The following is a 17,896-nucleotide window of genomic DNA, read 5'->3' on the forward strand; positions in this document are numbered from 1 at the left end:
TTCTTCCTCCCTGGCTGCATCCGCTACCTGACATTTGTAGTCGCATGACCAAAATCCTCTCGTGGGCACTGGTGTGTTTCCCCCCCTCCCACTTTACTGTCTTTGGAAGGGAAGGACTGGGGCGAGCTGGGCGAAACCCGATCGCCAAAGGGCCGGGGTCAGACAACTTCATCCGGGGGGTTGTGGTTTGTCTTCAAATGCTGGCAGTTCTTCTCGTTCAAGAGGCTAATCACTTCATTGGATGTCGGGGTTTCCTTTGCGGGCAAGGTGGTGTCCGGTTTGGGGGGGCTGCCATCAGGAGACTGGGGGCAGCTCTCCAAGCGGGAAGCCATGAGGCCGTTTTGGTACTGAAGGCGTGTAATCTGCAGGGTAGAAAAATAACAAATAATAACTACAGTGTGCTCAAAGGTGTATGAGCAGAACAAACAAAAAAATCTGCCTCACAGACAGCAATATTTTACACAGCACATCCATTTCAATATATTTCTATCTAGTCCTTCTTCCAGGAAGTTCAAGTACATAGTTCCTAATCCTCCATTTTAACCTCAAAATCACCCTGTGAAGCGGGTTTAGTTGAGAGAGGGTCACCTAGTGAGCTTCATGAAAGAATTTGGAACCTGGGTCTCCCCTGCGCTACAACCACTACAATACTCAGGCTGTCTTCCCTCCCAGCTTCCCCAGTACGTATCCACCATGTTGGCCCAGTATTTTTCCAACCATTCTCTCTTCAAACACGACAGTGTTTATTGGGAGGCATGAGACAGCGTAGTGGGAGAATCAAGCCCCAAGAAGCTCCAGATTGTTTCTGTATCCGTTTCTAAGGCCTGGATAGAAATATAAGAGATAGGTTGATGAGGCATAGTTCTAAGGAGAGTGACACCATTCTCAGTCAGTTGAAGTCAATTATGCAGATATTTATTTATTCGTTTAGATTTTTATGCCCCGCTTTACTCCCCCAGTGGGGGACCAAAGAGACTTACATCATTCTCCTTTCCCCAATTACCCTGTGAGGTAGGTTAGACGGAGTCAACCTTGAGCCGGCTACCTGAAACTGACTTCTGTTGGGATTGAACTCAGGTCGTGAGCAGGGCTTGGACTGCAGTACTGCGGCTTACCACTCTGCACCACGGGGCTCTTATCTATATAAAGATATATATAAAGATCTCTCTCTCTCTCTCTATGTATATATATATATAGAGAGAGATATCTTTATCTAGACAGACAGACAGACAGATATAGATCTGCACACAAAAAACTACAGGGAGAAGAGTCCCATGTGCCAGGAGTGCCTTTTCTATGGAGGGGCATTCAGTCAAACAAGCTGCTCAGCAACAAAGTGGTACAGCTGCTTTGCCACCTCAGTGAGAAATGGGTCTGAGAGGCATTCTTGTATGTCTCACCTTGATATACTGCAGGTCCATGAGGGCTCGAACGCTGAAGTCCGAGAGATACTGGGAGCTGGGGCTGGCATTGATCTGGTTGTTGCTACCGCTGACGGTGGAGGAGATGGAATCGGAGCGTTCGTGATAGCACAGCGATGCTGAGCGATTCAGGTTACTCACGTGAGAAGGGGAGCGCACCTCTGAAACTAGACGTGGAGAAGAACGAGTCAGGAAGGACACCCTTTTTCTTACCCTCCCTTCTTCCATCTACCTTTGCTTTTCTCCCCCCGCCTACAGAATCGTCTTTCACGTTCATAAAAACATCCTTTCCAAGATCAATTGCAAAGGCTACTGATGACTGCCTGAGCAAGTGATGTGTGTGTAAAATGCCGTCAAGTTACAGCTGACTTATGGCGACCTTGTAAGGTTTTCAAGGCAAGAGACTTACAGAGGTGGCTTGCCTTTGCCTGCCTCTGCATAGTGACCCTGGAATTCCTTGGTGGTCTCCCATCCAAATACTTACCAGGACCGACCCTACTTTGCTTTTGAGATCTGATGAGATAGGGGTTGGCCTGGGCTATCCAGGTGAGGGCTAGCAAGTGATGGGGCATATAAAAGGTAAGAGGATATATTTGGAAATTGGGTCAGCTGATTTTTTTTAATTGTCCAAAACATGACCCTATGCATGTTTATTCAGAAATAAGTTCTACTGGTTTCATCTGGATTTATATCACAAGGGCACAATCCCAGCAAAGGAGCCCTTCAGAATCACAACAGAGGGGAAGAGGGCTCTTATTTTGCAGTGCAGTCCTAAACACGGTTTCCCCCTCTAACTCCATTGAAGTCCATGGCACTAGAAGGATGTAACTCTTATTTAAGTTATTTTAAAAATGGATCTTCCAGCAAAAGTATTAAATCTTACTGAAAAAAAAGGTTAAAATACATTAAAATATACACACAGCAAAAACCATTGCAGTCACCAAAAGAATAAGAATTAAGACCTTGAGAGCAACCAGCAGAATAAAAGCAAGGATAAAACCCACTGGAAAGAGGATAACTTCCATTTGCATTCTGAGAATAAACAGAGGGTGCAGCCAGAGGTACATACTGTGGGGGGGTCTTCTACCACCACAAAGAAGGAGTTGGTTTTCATATACCAACTTTCTCTACCTTTTAAAGAGAATCAAACCAGCTTACAATCTCCTTCCCTTCCTCTCCCCACAACGAACACCTTGTGAGGTAGGTAAGGCTGAGACAGTTCAGAGAGAGCTGTGACTAGCCCAAGGTCACCCAGATGGCTTCATGTGTAGGAGTGGGGAAACCAACCCGGTTCACCAAATTAGAGTCCACCCCTCATGTGGAGGAGAGGGGAATCAAACACAGTTCTCCAGATTAGAGTCAACTGCTCTTAAGCACTACTACACCAAGCTAGCTCTCTTCGCAAGGCCAACTGCCATGCTGCTAAACACAGAGCACAGCCTCTCCACTTGAACTCAGTCTACTGGCAGGCACATGTTGGAAAAGGTGATATTTGCATTTCCTGGTCCCAAACCATTGATGGCTTTACAGGTCAAAACCAGCATTTTGAAATGGCACTGGAAACTATACTGGAGGCAAAAGAAGCTGAATCAAAAGTTCCCAAGAACCTTTCCCAAAGGCAGCCCTGCACATTCAGTCCAGCTTGGAAGTCATTGGGGCATGTGTCAGTATGGCCAGGTTTCTCCAAAAAGGGTTGCAGTTGGGATATCAGCCTAGGTAGGTCAAAGGCAATTCTGGCCATAGTCATTGCCAAGACAACCAGGAGCAACACCGATCTATTGGTAATCCCAATCTGTGAATCTGGCCTTTCAGAGGTCGTGTAAGCCCCCTCCCAGCTCTTGCATTGATCTGCAGAGTTTTGACTTCTGTAGGAATTTGTGGTGTTAACTATGGGATGCTTAGTTTTTCAAAATTATTTTAATTCATAGTCATCACTTCCTATTTTGTGTAATTATTTACGGTGAACACAGTCCTAAGAAGCAGGTTTGCATATGTGGAACAGAATTACGCACAACATTATGTCCTGCAAGAAAACTACAGAGCTGGCTACCATCCAAACTACAACCATTAATTCTGGGGTCCACACAGGTGTCAGGAATGCCTGCCTTTGAGGTTGGCACCCAATCGGCAAAACACTGGTGCCCCGAATTGTTTCTTCACTTAAAAGATTTCAAACCTGCTTTTTGGCCTTAAAGGCCCACAAAGCACCTATTTCTCAATTGCATCTTTAAGTTATACATCAATCTGGGAGTTTTGTTTCCTCCTATGTAAAAAAGGTAAAGGTCCCCTGTGCAAGCACCGGATCATTCCTGACCCATGGGGTGATGTCACATCCCAACGTTTACTAGGCAGACTTTGTTTACGGGGTGGTTTGCCATTGCCTTCCCCAGTCATCTTCCCTTTACCCCCAGCAAGCTGGGTACTCATTTCACCGACCTCGGAAGGATGGAAGGCTGAGTTAACCTTGAGCCGGCTACTTGAAACCAACTTCTGTCGGGATTGAATTTAGGTCGTGAGCAGAGCTTGGACTGCAGTACTGCAGCTTACCACTCTGCGTCACGGGGCTCCTCCCACCCCCCCATGTAGAATAAACTAATTATTTTATTGTGATTATCATTCAACCCCAGGACAAGTTACACAACAATGGTCCCTTCCCGATCAATTCCATTGCCAAAGCTGAGAGCATGAGAAGGCAAATGCTTTCTGCTGGAGTCTGGCGTTAGGCATCTGTCAGAAGCATCGCAACAGAACAGAACACATGAAGATACAGAACAAAGTAGCCCTGAGCACGCAACCCCTCTGTGCAGCCAAGCAACTCACAGAGAGGGACATGTGTGCTGGCTCCGCTCCCTCATCACCAACTCATCGGCATGGTGTGAATGCACGGAAGATATGTCCACATGTGATCGGGGGCACTGGTTTCCCAACGTTCTCCTGTTCACAGGGAGAATACATTTGGACACTTTCTCCACATATTTGCAACATGCAGACAAGCTGGCGATCATGGGGAGGCAGGGCCCGCACACTTGTGCATGCTTTCCTTCTCTGCACATTGACTGAACACCGAGGGCTCAAATGCTCAGGACCTGTGGAATCTGTTGACATGCAGTGCAAACTCACAAGGGGCAACTCCACCCCCTAAGAAACGATTCCATGTATGCTGATGCAGCAGCTGATAAGCAAGTGTCGCCCCCCTCCACAATTTTTTTTTTTTGCTATTTCTCTTTAGCAAAACCCCAAACTCTGCTTCACCAATTGCATGGGTTGGGTTTTTTTATGGTGGGTTGCCAGAAGTAGTAAGAAAAGTGGATTATAATAAACCATTGATCAACCACACTTCTAGACTACTCAGAGGTGTTCAGGGAGGTGAATACATGGGAGTTTTCTCCATTGTACCTCTACAGCACCTCTAAAAAGCAGATGAATGTATGAGACAGTGACTCTTTCATGGCTGAAAAGAGAGATGAACGCATGTCTCTCCAGCCCAAGGGTAACTCTCGACCGATTCCATTGGGCTGACAATTTCCTTGTGTGTTTCAGGAAACAGAGTGGTGCCAGGTTAGTATTTCTCTTCCCCCTTGTTCTGTAACTCTGGGGGAAGGCAACGCATCCCACAGTACTGAGTGAAAGCAACCTAGCTGTAGCATGAAGGCCAGGCAAGGGGTTAATCCAGTTAGAGATGTGCACTTCTCATGACATGCACAAATGTTGGTTTACCTGATACCCTGGAATGCAAGGACCCTCGCTGTAAAGACTGGCGATCAAGTTTGGCTGATGGGGCTAGACACAAATACACACACAGTGAAGGACTGGATGAGAAGCAGGTGCAAAATGGGAGTAACACACAAAAAAAGAAACCGTCCCACACATGTAGCAAAGATCATTATGGTTGATTTCTAAAGGACAGCACGTACAACGGGCCAGCTGCTGGCTCATTCTGGAGCTGGATGTGGAAGATGGTACCCCACACAAATGTAACTTGCTCTGATGCAGTTCGGGATGGACGTCCCTGCCCTGCATAGGATGTTTCCAAATTCGCCCAAGGCAAACCTGTTGTCATTTCTCAATGCAGTCCTAGATGTTAGACTTGTGCCCTCTACTGGTCATTTTGAAAACCGCATCCTGCATCACAAGTCATGGTGGGGTTCCTCTAATCTAAAATTTGCATTAATTATAGTTTTATCCCGACACCTCCTGTCTTTACATATGGCTAAACTGACAATGTGGGAAATGAACCATCTTGCCCAAGGTCATACAGTGAGATGGCAGCAGAGCAGGGAAGTTGCCCTGGCTTTCAATTACTGGAATCAGCTACCCATGCGACCACTGTTGGGCTGCTGTGGCAAATCACTCTCCTAATAAAAAAACGTTAACATGCAGTAGATTTAATATCTAGTTCTCTTGCCCTTGTTTGTCCCCCATTTTATAACATTCCCTGCACTTATCATGTGATTCCCTCACAATGTGCAGCTGCCATAAGAGCATAAAAGGTGCCGTGCCAGATCAGACCAATGGTCCATCTAGTCCAGCAACCTATTTTATGTAGTGGTCAACCAGTTCCCCTGGAGGGCCAACAAAAAGAGCGTAGAGGCCAAGGCCTTCCCAAGGCTGTTTCCTAGCACTGGTACTGAGAGGCTTGCTGCCTCTGTACATGGAGGTTCTTTTCATTCACCATGACAAGTAACCCCTGATGGATCCCTCCATGAATCTGTCTAATCCCCCTTTAAAGCCATCCATCCATGTTCATGGCCAACACTACGTCCACTGGTCATGAATGCTATAATTTAATCTCTCATTAAGTTAAAAAGTACTTCCTTTTGTTCATTCTATATTTCCTTTTGTCTGTTGTGTGCTTCTATGGGGCAAAGTGAGGTGACTGCTTCAGGCTGCAGATTTTGGGTGCCATTAAAGATGGCAGAGCGACAGGGACCTGTAAGCCACAGTCCACCAGGAAGTTCTCCTGCACAAGACCAAACATGGAGATGTTTCTACCTATAGATTTCAAGTATTTTCACTTGTCCTTCCTCCACTGAGCTCAGAGTGCTGCACGTGACTCTTATTTCCTTCATTTTATTTTCCTAACAACCCTGTGAGGAAGGTTAGGCTGAGTGTGACCAGCCCAAGGTCATCCAGCAAGCTCCATAGGGGAGGAGGGATTTAAACCTGGGTCTGCCAGCTCCTAGTCCAAACTTTTAACCATTTTAACATGCACAGATTTTTCAGTAAAGCCATTATTAGCGCAAACTGTAGATTAAAGGAGCTGTCTGATGTTTTGTGATGCAGGTTGAGGTTCCAAGACTGGCCACAAGATGGCACAACTCTAGCATGTAATCTTGAAATAAGCGCTAAAACCAGCAGATTGGGCCTCAGGAAAATTCAGAAAGTCTCTGATTTATGGCAGGAAGGGCCAAACTGGCAGCCCATGAAAAAGATATGTATCTTGGAGGCCTTTCCAAATTTTAATCAATCCGCTTTTTAAAAACATTGCCTAAACTTTCCTTAAAAAGGAAAAAACAATGGTTTCAAATAATAAGAAACAAAGATATCCCACAATTTAATGTTAACAATTTAATTTCTTTTGGATTCATATAGTGTGCATGCACCATGTAAATGCCTATTATGAAAATAATGTGTAATGCCAGAGCATGTGTACTCACTGCCAACTTTATCATCCAGCTCTTTCATTTTTATTCCATCATTCCTCCATGGAGCAGGTCTCCATAGAGGCAGCGGAAAAAAATCTAAATAAATAAGGAGTTAAGGAACTCTGTGTATCTCTCCCTTCTTCCATTTCCCCCCCTCATAATAACCTAGGTAAAAGCTAAGAAAAAGTCACTGGCCCAAGATTATTCATTGGGCTTCAGGGAGGATCTGAATCCAGCACTCCCCTGGCCAACACTCTAACTAATACACCAAGCTGGCTGATGTTTCTGGAATTTGGCCATTTCTGAGGGGATCAGTTTGAACCAAAGATGCCCCTGGTCTTCAGCCTACTGCCTGGAGGACCAGCACTGCCAACAGAAAAATGTCCTGTCCCCTTAAGAGAGGCTTAATTTGTACAAATGGGCAGGTGAAGCTTTTTATGACATGGAGGTATATAACAACACTTCGCAAATAACATCCCATTGAGCATCTGATAAAGAGATAGGATATTTTTTCTCCAGGCAGCTGGAAACCCTACGGAGAACAGAATGGCCGACAAAAACAGATGCTGCCCCATACCTGCTGCAGAACATCAGATATGCAAAAAACAACACCCCCCCTCCGGATTCACTCTTCAGCATCTCCAGCCAAAATTAGCAGGGCTGAGAAAGGCCCCATCTATGGCTCTGGGACACCTTGGGAAAGACAGCCCTAGACCAGAAGGAAAGATTTAGTATAAGGGAGCTTCCTACGATCAGTGATGTCTTTTTATTTCCTCTGATCCTTGTGAGTCGACCCACAGGCTGCCTCAGTCCAAATGGGCCTCATGATCTCTGGCAAAACCCCTGTGGATGGGCACGGTCCAGCTCAAGGAACTTTTATGGCTCCTTAAGAGTTGTACCTCCTCACCCCCCAACACCTTCTACGCCACAGAGTACCTTTCGTGTACTACTGCTCCGATCATGAGGAACAGTTGCTTAGAGGGGCAAAGCATCACGGGACAGTTCTGGCCCGGAATACAGCAAATTCTGTATTCTTCCATATTTATTTTGGAAGCATATGGCTGGGCTCCATCATAAAATCAGCGCCACAGTCTCATGATTATGGCTTCACAGTTAATGGAGCACAAATACTGAGGCATGGCCAGAGCACTGCAGACAACACCCAAAGAGGAATGTGAATGTCGAAGTGTGGCCGCAGACAAAGCACACCCCAGCCACCTTTGAAAACAATTTTCTGTTTCGTATGACCGAATGGCAGACAAAGGTTTTTATTTTGGGGTAAGACCAGTGAGGGGGACAGATGAAAAGGTTCTGTGGGTCAGACCGGCCTCTGGGCTGCCAGCGGCCCTAGGAGACTCCAGCAAGAACTCCTCCGTGACTTAGGAACTGCTGCTCACCACAGGGAAAACAAAGGTCTTGGAAGGCTGCCTGCTTCCCTCCCTGCTCCTGCCTGCCCGGTGGCTCCTTTCTCAGGCAGGTCCCTCCCCAAGGAAACAGGGCTGCCGCTTACTTGTTGTAACAACCGGATTCAAGGCCATCACCCCGTAATAGGAGAAGGGACCCGTCTCAAACTTCATGTTCTCCTTGCCGGCCTCCACTTCCACTTTACCCTGTAAAAGAGAAAGAGAGAAAGAACGATTAGGCTCTGGAGAAGGTTGGCTTCGCGGAGCAGACTTCCCTTCACTATTGATGCTCCCCTGCAAGATGTAAACTCAGGAGACCATCGGATACATTTTAGGACCCACTCTGTTCATACTGGGTGACAGTAGGGACACACATGCCTAGCTGCCTTCCCTAGAAGCATGTGCTAGGGAAGTATCTTGGTGGTGGGCACATGGAAGCATGGAATAAGCATAGCCCCTAACTATAGTTGTACCTTGGAAACCTCATAAATTGTTCTCTATGGAAGACTCCTTCTTTCAGGTAGTCGGCTCGAGGTTGACTCAGCCTTCCATCCTTCCGAGGTCAGTAAAATGAGTGCCCAGCTCGCTGGGGGTAAAGGGAAGATGACTGGGGAAGGCACTGGCAAACCACCCCGCAAACAAAGTCTGCTTCCATGTGCCCACCACCAAGATACTTCCCTAGAATCTTCCATGAAAAGGTTTGAGAAAAGGTTTATAAAAGGTTTGAGAAAAGGTTTGAGAAAACACTAACCTGGAATATTTAATTTATTTATTTACTCCATTTACACCCTGCCTTTCTCCCCAATGGGGACCCAAAGCGGGGTGCATCCTCCTCCTCTCCTCCCTTTCATCCTCACAACAAGCCTGTGAGGTGGGTTCGTCTGAGAGAGTGAGACTGGCCCCAGGTCACCCAGTGAGCTTCCACGGCACAAGTGGGGACTCTAACCTGGGTCTCCCAGACACTAATTCAACACTCTTAACCACTACACCACACTGGCTCTCGTTTTGAAATGAGCCACAAGGATAAGCAAGGGCTCTCGTACCTTCACTAAGTAGCCAGAAGCGATTCAGCTCTTTCAACGGCACCAGTGTGATTTAAAATCTTCACCTGGCTCACCTTCACTATAACTCTGTGAAGTCGGGCTCTTGACTGTACAGCAGTTTGCTGGGATTCTTTTTTTAGGCACTTAAGACATAATACATAAGATACCACTGGTGGGAATGTTGATGCTCCTCCTTATGAGTACAACCGGCCTTCTTGGCAGAAGGGTTTAGGAGCGGGTGGGGCTACCTGCAGGATGAGGATGAAGTAGTCGGCTGCCTTGTTTCTGGTGAAGAGGAAGTGCTGAGGTGCCTTCTTGTTCTCCTCATCAAACTTCAGATCCTGGATGACGTCCCGGTGTTTGAGCAGGCGAAGCAGGATCTTCTCGGAAATGAAGGCTGGGGTGAACTGGTTCACCTCTGTAAAAAGAAGGTGGTAGGGGACTCAGCGGTCAGGCGGCAAGCGATGTGTCCGAGGGGGACTTGGTGCCTCTGAGAGACGGGAGCCGTTCTAAACAAGTTGCGTGAGAGGAACTGCCGTCCATTTGCGCCTTCCTCTCCCTCACTTGTTTAGTGTGTCAGAAGCTACTCTCGGGCAAAGGTTGCTTTTCATGCCACCCTCCTCAAGTCACTGAAACACAACTACAGGAGCAACTTAATGGAGGTACGCTGGTTTGGCAACTGGAAAGCACTAGGTCAATTCTAGCCCACAGGATACCCTCTCCTCCCTCCAGTTATTAGCTTTAAAACAACCCCCCCCCAAAAAAAAAATACAGAAAAGCACAATTGCTTGTAGGCTAATTTGGGAGGGTGGGGAATTCAATTTGCCATCCCTCATGCTATACTCTCACTAATTGCTGATCAGGGCTTTAGACACTGTACCTTCCCTCTCTGTGCTGGAATTCTCCTATTATAACCTGCATATTTCTCTCTCTGTCTCTTTCTCTTTCTTTCTCGCAGAACGGAGCTCTTCCGGGTTTCCCCTCAAAGCTGGTTTTGCAAGGAGATAACTGGAAAAGAAAACAGGAATCTTTTCCCTAGCAGCCTGAGGAACAGCCATCATGCCATGCATGGTCTAAAGCACGGCCGGGGCCCAACCTGAGGCAATAACCCTCCCCAGAAATGTGGCAGTTACTTTGCCACTATTGGTTGGCTTTGCTGTGAGAAACAGAAAAAGGAGGGGGGGAACCCACCCACACAACAGCCCCCATTCAATCCTAAAACCACAGCAGACAGGATAATAGAGGGATATCATACTCAGAAGACAAATCCCCTGTAATTTCTGAATAAAATAACGAGGATGACCTTTCAATGTGGATTTCATATTAACCTTTTAAATCTGATTTGGGCAGATTGTGGGCGGCAGATTTGATGGGTCTTGAGGCAAGAGAGAAAAGGGAGGTGAATGGAGGGTGCCACATTGGCGGAAAAAGGAGCCTGTGTACACGTGTGCGCATGTGCATTGCATAGATGGACTTGGCTGTTACTGTCTGTTGCATGCGAGACACTAATGCCAATGAGCAGATGCTACATACAAAAGACATTAATAGTGCAACCATGAGCAGAGATAACACTTCTAAGCCCGCCGACTTCAACTGACTTAGAAGGGCATAGTTCTGGTTAGGATCACATTGTCAGCCAGCAGTGGACATTAGCTTAAGTCATCAATTCCCAAAGAAGCGTGCTGTGTCCCAAGAACTTTAAAAACTAAATAATTTAAGGCCTGCTTACAGAGGAGGTTTGAGCCCCGTGGTGCAGAGGGTTAAGCTGCAGAACTGCAGTCAAAAGCTCTGCTCACGACCTGAGTTCAATCCCGACGGAAGTTGGTTTCAGCTAGCCGGTTCAAGGTTGACTCAGCTTTCCATCCTTCCGAGGTCGGTAAAATGAGTACCCAGCTTGCTGGGGGTAAAGGGAAGATGACTGGGGAAGGCACTGGCAAACCACCCCGCAAACAAAGTCTGCCTAGTAAACGTCGGGATGTGACGTCACCCCATGGGTCAAGAATGACCCGGTGCTTGCACAGGGGACTACCTTTACCTTTTACAGAGGAGGTTGCCCTCTACATCTCTGTATGATCCACTGCTCCATCTTTGCCTCCTTCCATTCAACTAATTCAACAGCATTTCTGCACCACTAATTACTGGATGATTCCTTCAACCTGCTGCATAAAGCAACAAAAGTATTTGCCTTTAGCTGGACTGCCTCACATCTCTGTATGAGTCTTTCCAACTTAGTTAGAAAGGGCATCCAGACAAATGGAAGACTCACATAGAATCACAGTAGACAGGCTCCTCAGAGGATGGTTTAGCCTCACTCTTATCTACTCTATAAGTAAATCTAGAGTGAAGTGCATCTTTAATGCAGTGTATCTCGGCTATCAGAACTTCGGAAACTTTTAAATATGCTTCCCATCCACTAAGAGATAATTTAATAGGCAGTTAAAAGGTGGAATAGGTGCCACATATCCAATGCAGAAGCTAGCTGGCCAGCCCACAATCGTGTGTGTGTGTGTAAAGTGCTGTCAAGTTGCAGCTGACTTAAAGAGACCCCTTATGGGGTTTTCAAGGCATGAGACTAACAGAGGTGATTTGCCAGTGCCTTCCTCTGCACAGCAACCCTGGTATTCCTTGGTGGTCTCCCATCCAAATGCTAACCCTGCTTCGTTTCTGAGATCTGATGAGATCAGGCTAAACCATGCTGCCTTCCCTCCTCCCTCAATGGTACACCTCCTTAAAAAAAACTCCTTGGAAGCTTCAGATAGTCTAGAATGCTACAGCCACAAGATGTTCTGCTTTCCTAGCTGTCCTTGGGAATCTTCCCTTGCACCAAAATCCCTGGTATTCGTCAAGGCATCTCTTACCTGTAGAAAGAAACCGGTGAGCAGCCAGAAGAAGCTGCGGGGAGATCTTCACTTTGGACTCTGCGTCATTATCCTTGAAAGCAGAAAAGTCCCTCTTGGTTTTCTGGTTGTTCACTCGCTTCTTGGAGCGGTTGTCAGCTACAGAGTAGAAAAGGGGTATGTGAAAAGAAGTGTTCCATAGAGAACAATTTATGAGGTTTCCAAAGTACAACTATAGTTAGGGGCTATGCTTATTCCATGCTTCCATGTGCCCACCACCAAGATACATAATCTGGATTCTTGGAGATTTTCAGCTTTCCTATAACGTTTCTGTTCCTCAAGGTTACAGAACAAAGTTTTGGGGGAAATGAAATCAGTGTATACTAGTAATGATTCTGAAACCAGACTGTACCTGAAAGTCAGGAAGTGGGTAATATACTGAGATATATCAAGGAACAGCCACTTCTTACAGTGACTCCCAATGGCTTCAACTGAGTTCTATGGGCAAAATACATGGCTGAAATACGGGACACAGTTAAGAGGGGACAAAACCTGCCTCTCACACAGGAAAATCCAAGAGATGACCGATGATAGTGCTGGATCCAACAATATGTGGACCTCCTTCTGCTCTCCCTGGAATCTCACTAAGGGGGACAAGACCCTACAGTCCAGCACCACCTAAGGACATAACTTGTGAGTCTAAATCTGCTATTGGGATATCGTGTGAATAAAACGCAGAGACCAAGAGGCCTCCAAGTACGTGAGTAGCACCTGTGGAGAGGTTGTCCACATTCCACATCCCTTTTCCCCAGCTTCTCATTGAGACCATTGTTGGGAAGGATGGCTCCCCCTCCCAAAAAGACAAATACCATCATGCATACTTCCAGTCAACAAGTTACTGCACTGGGGCAAATTTCCCACATTTCCCCCAGAAAAGGACAGCATCCTTATCACTCATGGAATTAGGAGCAAGGCCCAAAAGAATACATTCCTGCCTCATGCCATGACTTTAGGAAGTGACTTCTGGACTAATTTTAACCCTGTGTATCTCTGTTTTGTTTTTCTCATTATTACAAGCCAGTTAAAACTCTTTGTCCTGCTTCCCATTCCTAAATTAAAGCCTCGTTTTGAGGTCCCGGTTCAGACTTGCAAGGTTATGACACTGATCTGTAAGATCTATCCATTCTTGCAGCTAGGGAATCAGGCAAATTTTACGCATTGGAAAAAAAATTAAATCAGTGATATATAGAGATAAAAATTAGCCTCCAGTAGTCATTTGCCGAAGTCAAGCTAAGAAGGAGAAATGTGCCCTTTTGCTCTCTGGGCCCTAATGACATCTCCATGAGGCGACAGGATACGCTTTCTTCCGGGGGCCATGCAGCTCCTCAGGCAGACTGAAGGGCAATGTGTGGAAAATAAGCCACTGGCTAATACCCCAAGGTGTTCCTAGACAGATTTTTTTGTTAAGAAAGAAGGATTCTGAATGAACGTAACTGTACATATCCGACTCATCCAGGATCTCCGATTTGATTATCTCCTCAATGACATCCTCCAGGGTCACCAGGCCCAGCACCTCATAGAAAGGGTCGCCCTCGCCTTCGTTGTTCACTTTCTGGACGATGGCCAGATGCGATTTTCCTGAGGGAGACAAACAATTTGGTTATTTCACTGCTGCAGTAAATATCACGAAAGGTTTGTGCTGTTGCATTACAAATATCCACATGGTTGGAAGTGCATACCTTCCGGTAGCAGCTGTAGGATTCGGGGGAAACAGGAGCATAGGATCATAGCCGTTTCACCATTTGCCAGGAAAACATTTACCTATGTGGACTCCCTGCACAAGCAGAACTGGTTGTGGTCTTTTAATTGGATAGATTTGACAGATGTTGTTAGAATCAGCCTGAATCCAAACCAGGGACCTCTTGGTGACCCGTCTGGTGTGATGAGCCAGGAAAAGAATAGGTAATATCTCATCATGGCCCCATCACCTATAGCAGCAGGCCACCAATGTTGTTTAATGTGGCCTGGCTATAAATATATCCAGGTCAGGCCTGGGTCTTTGTGCGGAAATAGCCTTGCTAGTCTTGCTCCATATATATAAAAAGGTAAAGGTCCCCTATTCCTGACCCATGGGGTGACGTCACATCCCGACGTTTACTAGGCAAAAGTCAAACTAAATGTATGTTTCTGCAGCACCCAGTGTTAGGGATGCCAGGCCCTCCCTCTCTTCCGGCGGAAGGTTTTTGGGGCAGAGGAAAGAAAAGATCATGTGGGTGCGTGGCCGCACCGACACAATGGCATCACTTCCGGTTTACAACCGGGAGTGCTGCATCGCACTCCCAGTTTGAGTGGTAAACAGCTCCTTGCAACGCGTTTAAACCCAGAAGTGCCGCATCGCAAGGGCGTGGCAAACAGCCCTTGCAATGCGGCGCTTCCGGTTTACAACCAGAAGTTCCCCCCGACCCTCAGCTGGTCGACGGGTAGCCAGGTGGATTGGCGGGGGTTTGCCCGCCACCACCTGGCACTTGGCAACCCTACCCAGTGTATTTACAAACTTAATCATCAAACGTGGGGTGGAATTCAGATTGGGACCTCAACACAAGGGTAGGAAGGTTTAAACCTCTCTCCCAATGCCTTTTTCCCAAACTGAAACTGAAACGACCTCAGGCAGGATTCATTGGTCTCATTGGAGAAAAGTATATGTATGTGGTTCCAACCCAGCTTGGGCTCCCACATTGGATAATTAACGTTGAAAAGATGCAGCAAACCTACAGATACACACACATCTGGTTTGACTCTGACCAGCAACGATTATCCAGGGTCTCAGGTAGAGAAGGGTTTTTCTTAGCTGTCGATGCTAGGAACTGAATCTGGGACATTCCATATGCAAAGCAGGTGTTCTACCTCTGATCCACAGTAGATCCCTTCTCTGAGCAGTTATTCAGATGGGTAAGTCAGACCAAAAAGTTGGAGCATGCTCAATGGTTAGGGTGAGGAAATAGGAATGCCCGTCTGGCTCTCCCACCAGTCACAACTGACTTATGGTAACCCTGTACGGTTTTCAAGGCAAGAGACATTTGGAGGTGGTTTGCCATTGCCTGGTTCCATGTCACGCCCGTGGTATTCCTTGGAGGTCTCCCATCCAAATACTTGCCAGGGTTGAGGCTCAGTGTGTGTGACTGGCCCAAGGTCACCCAGCAAGCTTCCATGGCGCAAGTGGGGATTTGAACCTGAGTTTCCCATGCCTTAGTCCAACACCTTGCCCTGACCTGAATGGCCCAGGCTAGCCTGATCTCGTCAGATCTCAGAAGCTAAGCAGGGTCAGCCCTGGTTAGTATTTGGATGGGAGACCACCAAGGAAGACCAGGGTTGCTGTGCAGAGGAAGGCACTGGCAAACCACCTCTGTTAGACTCTTGCCATGAAAACCCCAAAAAGGGGTCGCCATAAATCGGCTGCGACTTGACGGCACTTTACACACACACACACAGTCCAACACCTTAACCACTATACCACGCTGGCTGTTCTGGGTCCTAGTACTAACTGCTTAATTAACCAGCAAATATTAACCAATTTATTAACCACGATTTAGCCAATATTTAAACACATTAACATGAAAAGAGCATAAAGTCCACGTTTCTGTTTCCACCAGAAATCAGTGGGACTTTTGGTTTGGCTGGATTGTACGCCATACATTAATTATCACTGCCTTGGGCCCAGTTGGAAGAAAGGTGGTGGGGAAAGAACTATTATTTTTCATAAATATTGCTGTAACGATTTGTTTTTGTTTTTATGTTTCCAAAAAATTATATCCTGCCTCTTTGCGTACAGCTACATTCTCTGATGTCTGTTGCCATTGGTTAGAATGAGAAAATGAATGGAAATCAGATTGTTCAAGACATCCCTCCGCCAAGACATCCCTCCGCCCAGCACATCATTAAAAAAACAAAAGCCATTGTATTCGGAGCTCTGCCAGGAATCTATCAACGAATTTTCAAGGGCCGTGAACGGCAGAAGAGTGTTTTAGTGCCACATCTGTAATTCACAACACTAATCCATCCCTGATTAACAGAATCCTTGGAATCAGATACTTTTCAACAGGCTGCAGTCTACTTGTCTACACTGTGGGATACAGACACAACATGTGCCAAACATGGAAAAGTAAAGATTAGCTGCGGAGCTTGGGGCTATATAGCAACGATACCAAGGGAAGCCTGGCTGTGGGGAACACTAAATCCAAGAGCTTTAAGGTTCTTTATAACAGCAAAGCCAAGAAAACTGTGCAGGTGTTCTCAGAAGAGCCCGCCCTTCTTTTCCCCATAATCGAGAATAATCATATTAATAATAATCTAGAGGTGGATTCTGAGGCACGCTGTTTTTCCCCCTAAGTTAAAACAGGAGGAACATTTCAACTTCTACACCAGAGAGGGTTTACTCACTGTGTCAAAGAGGAAGAATACCTGCCCTCAAAGGAAAGAGGTACGTCCAGAACAGAGACTCATGTAGCAATGTAACAGGCAGCCTCCTTTGAGGGTGGGTCATTTTGCTATGCCTCTGTGTCAGGTGTGAATGAATACTCCGGTCATACCCAATGCAGAAATTGGTCAAAATACCTGCTCCAGCAGAGGGTGGTTGGCAGGAGGCAAGGTCAGAGCTAGGGTTGCCAGGTCCCTCTTTGCAACCAACGGGAGGTTTTTGGGGCAGAGCCTGAGGAGGGCAGGGTTTGGGGAGGGGCGGGACTTCAATGCCATAGAGTCCAATTGCCAAAGCGGCCATTTTCTCCAGGTGAACTGATCTCTTTCGGCTGGTGATCAGCTGTAATAGCGGGAGATCTCCAGCTACTACCTGGAGGTTGGCAACCCTAGTCAGAGCAGTAAATCAGGCAGAGAAACTACAGGCGAATACTTTGTGGGTGAACACTTTGGGGTCCACAGGAGATTCAGTTTACTTTTGCCAACCGTTACGACTGTAGCCCTGCAGCATCCTGCAATGACAGAGCCCGTACGATTGTTAGGGCACTTGGAATAGCAGCCGTGCTGGAAGCCACAGGCCAGAGATTAAAAACCAAATCCTCCTTTGCAGCCGAGCAGAACATGACCTCTCGCCTCCGGAAGGCAGTTGCCAATTACTTCACACATGCGCTCAGGGCTCCGTGCAGCAGCAGCGTATCATTTCTGCCCCAGGACCAACCTAAAGGCTGGGTGTTTTATTTATTCATTCGGAAGCATTTATACCCTGATTTTCTGCCAAACAGGCACCCGGAGCAGCTTACATTTAAAGTTGATCACAATTTCAATTCAGGACAGTTGCTGAGGTGCACTTCTCAGTTGTGTTTATTTTCACTTCCATAACTAAGAAATCTTTACCATATACTGCAGGAGCAGCGGACTGTCAGTTGGTTGCAGGGTTGCCAACCTCCAGATGAGGCCTGGAAATCTCCTGGAATTACAACCGATCCCCAGACTACAGAGATCGGTTTCCCTGGAGGAAATGGCAGCTTTGGAGGGTAGACTCTATGGCATTATACCTCTCCAAGGTCCCTCCCCTCT

At 46.7% G+C, this 17,896-nt stretch overlaps 1 protein-coding gene across 1 annotated transcript in view; it reads right to left on the reverse strand.

Moving 5' to 3' along the window:
• Window positions 1–49: 49 nt before the first annotated feature.
• The window catches only part of CNNM4 (cyclin and CBS domain divalent metal cation transport mediator 4), a 51,231-nt gene continuing 33,384 nt past the window's right edge, over window positions 50–17,896 (reverse strand). Inside the window, exons 2-7 of the mRNA XM_056860016.1 lie at window positions 13,844–13,987; window positions 12,371–12,508; window positions 9,761–9,930; window positions 8,577–8,676; window positions 1,401–1,588; window positions 50–362 (exon numbers count right to left, since the gene is read on the reverse strand). Coding sequence (XP_056715994.1) covers window positions 159–362; window positions 1,401–1,588; window positions 8,577–8,676; window positions 9,761–9,930; window positions 12,371–12,508; window positions 13,844–13,987 — 944 coding nt within the window. The 3' untranslated portion in view covers window positions 50–158. The remainder of the gene's footprint in view (window positions 363–1,400; window positions 1,589–8,576; window positions 8,677–9,760; window positions 9,931–12,370; window positions 12,509–13,843; window positions 13,988–17,896) is intronic.

The sequence above is a fragment of the Euleptes europaea genome, chromosome 14 (genome assembly GCF_029931775.1).
Source record: "Euleptes europaea isolate rEulEur1 chromosome 14, rEulEur1.hap1, whole genome shotgun sequence".
In the NCBI taxonomy this organism is placed as follows: Eukaryota; Metazoa; Chordata; class Lepidosauria; order Squamata; family Sphaerodactylidae; genus Euleptes; species Euleptes europaea.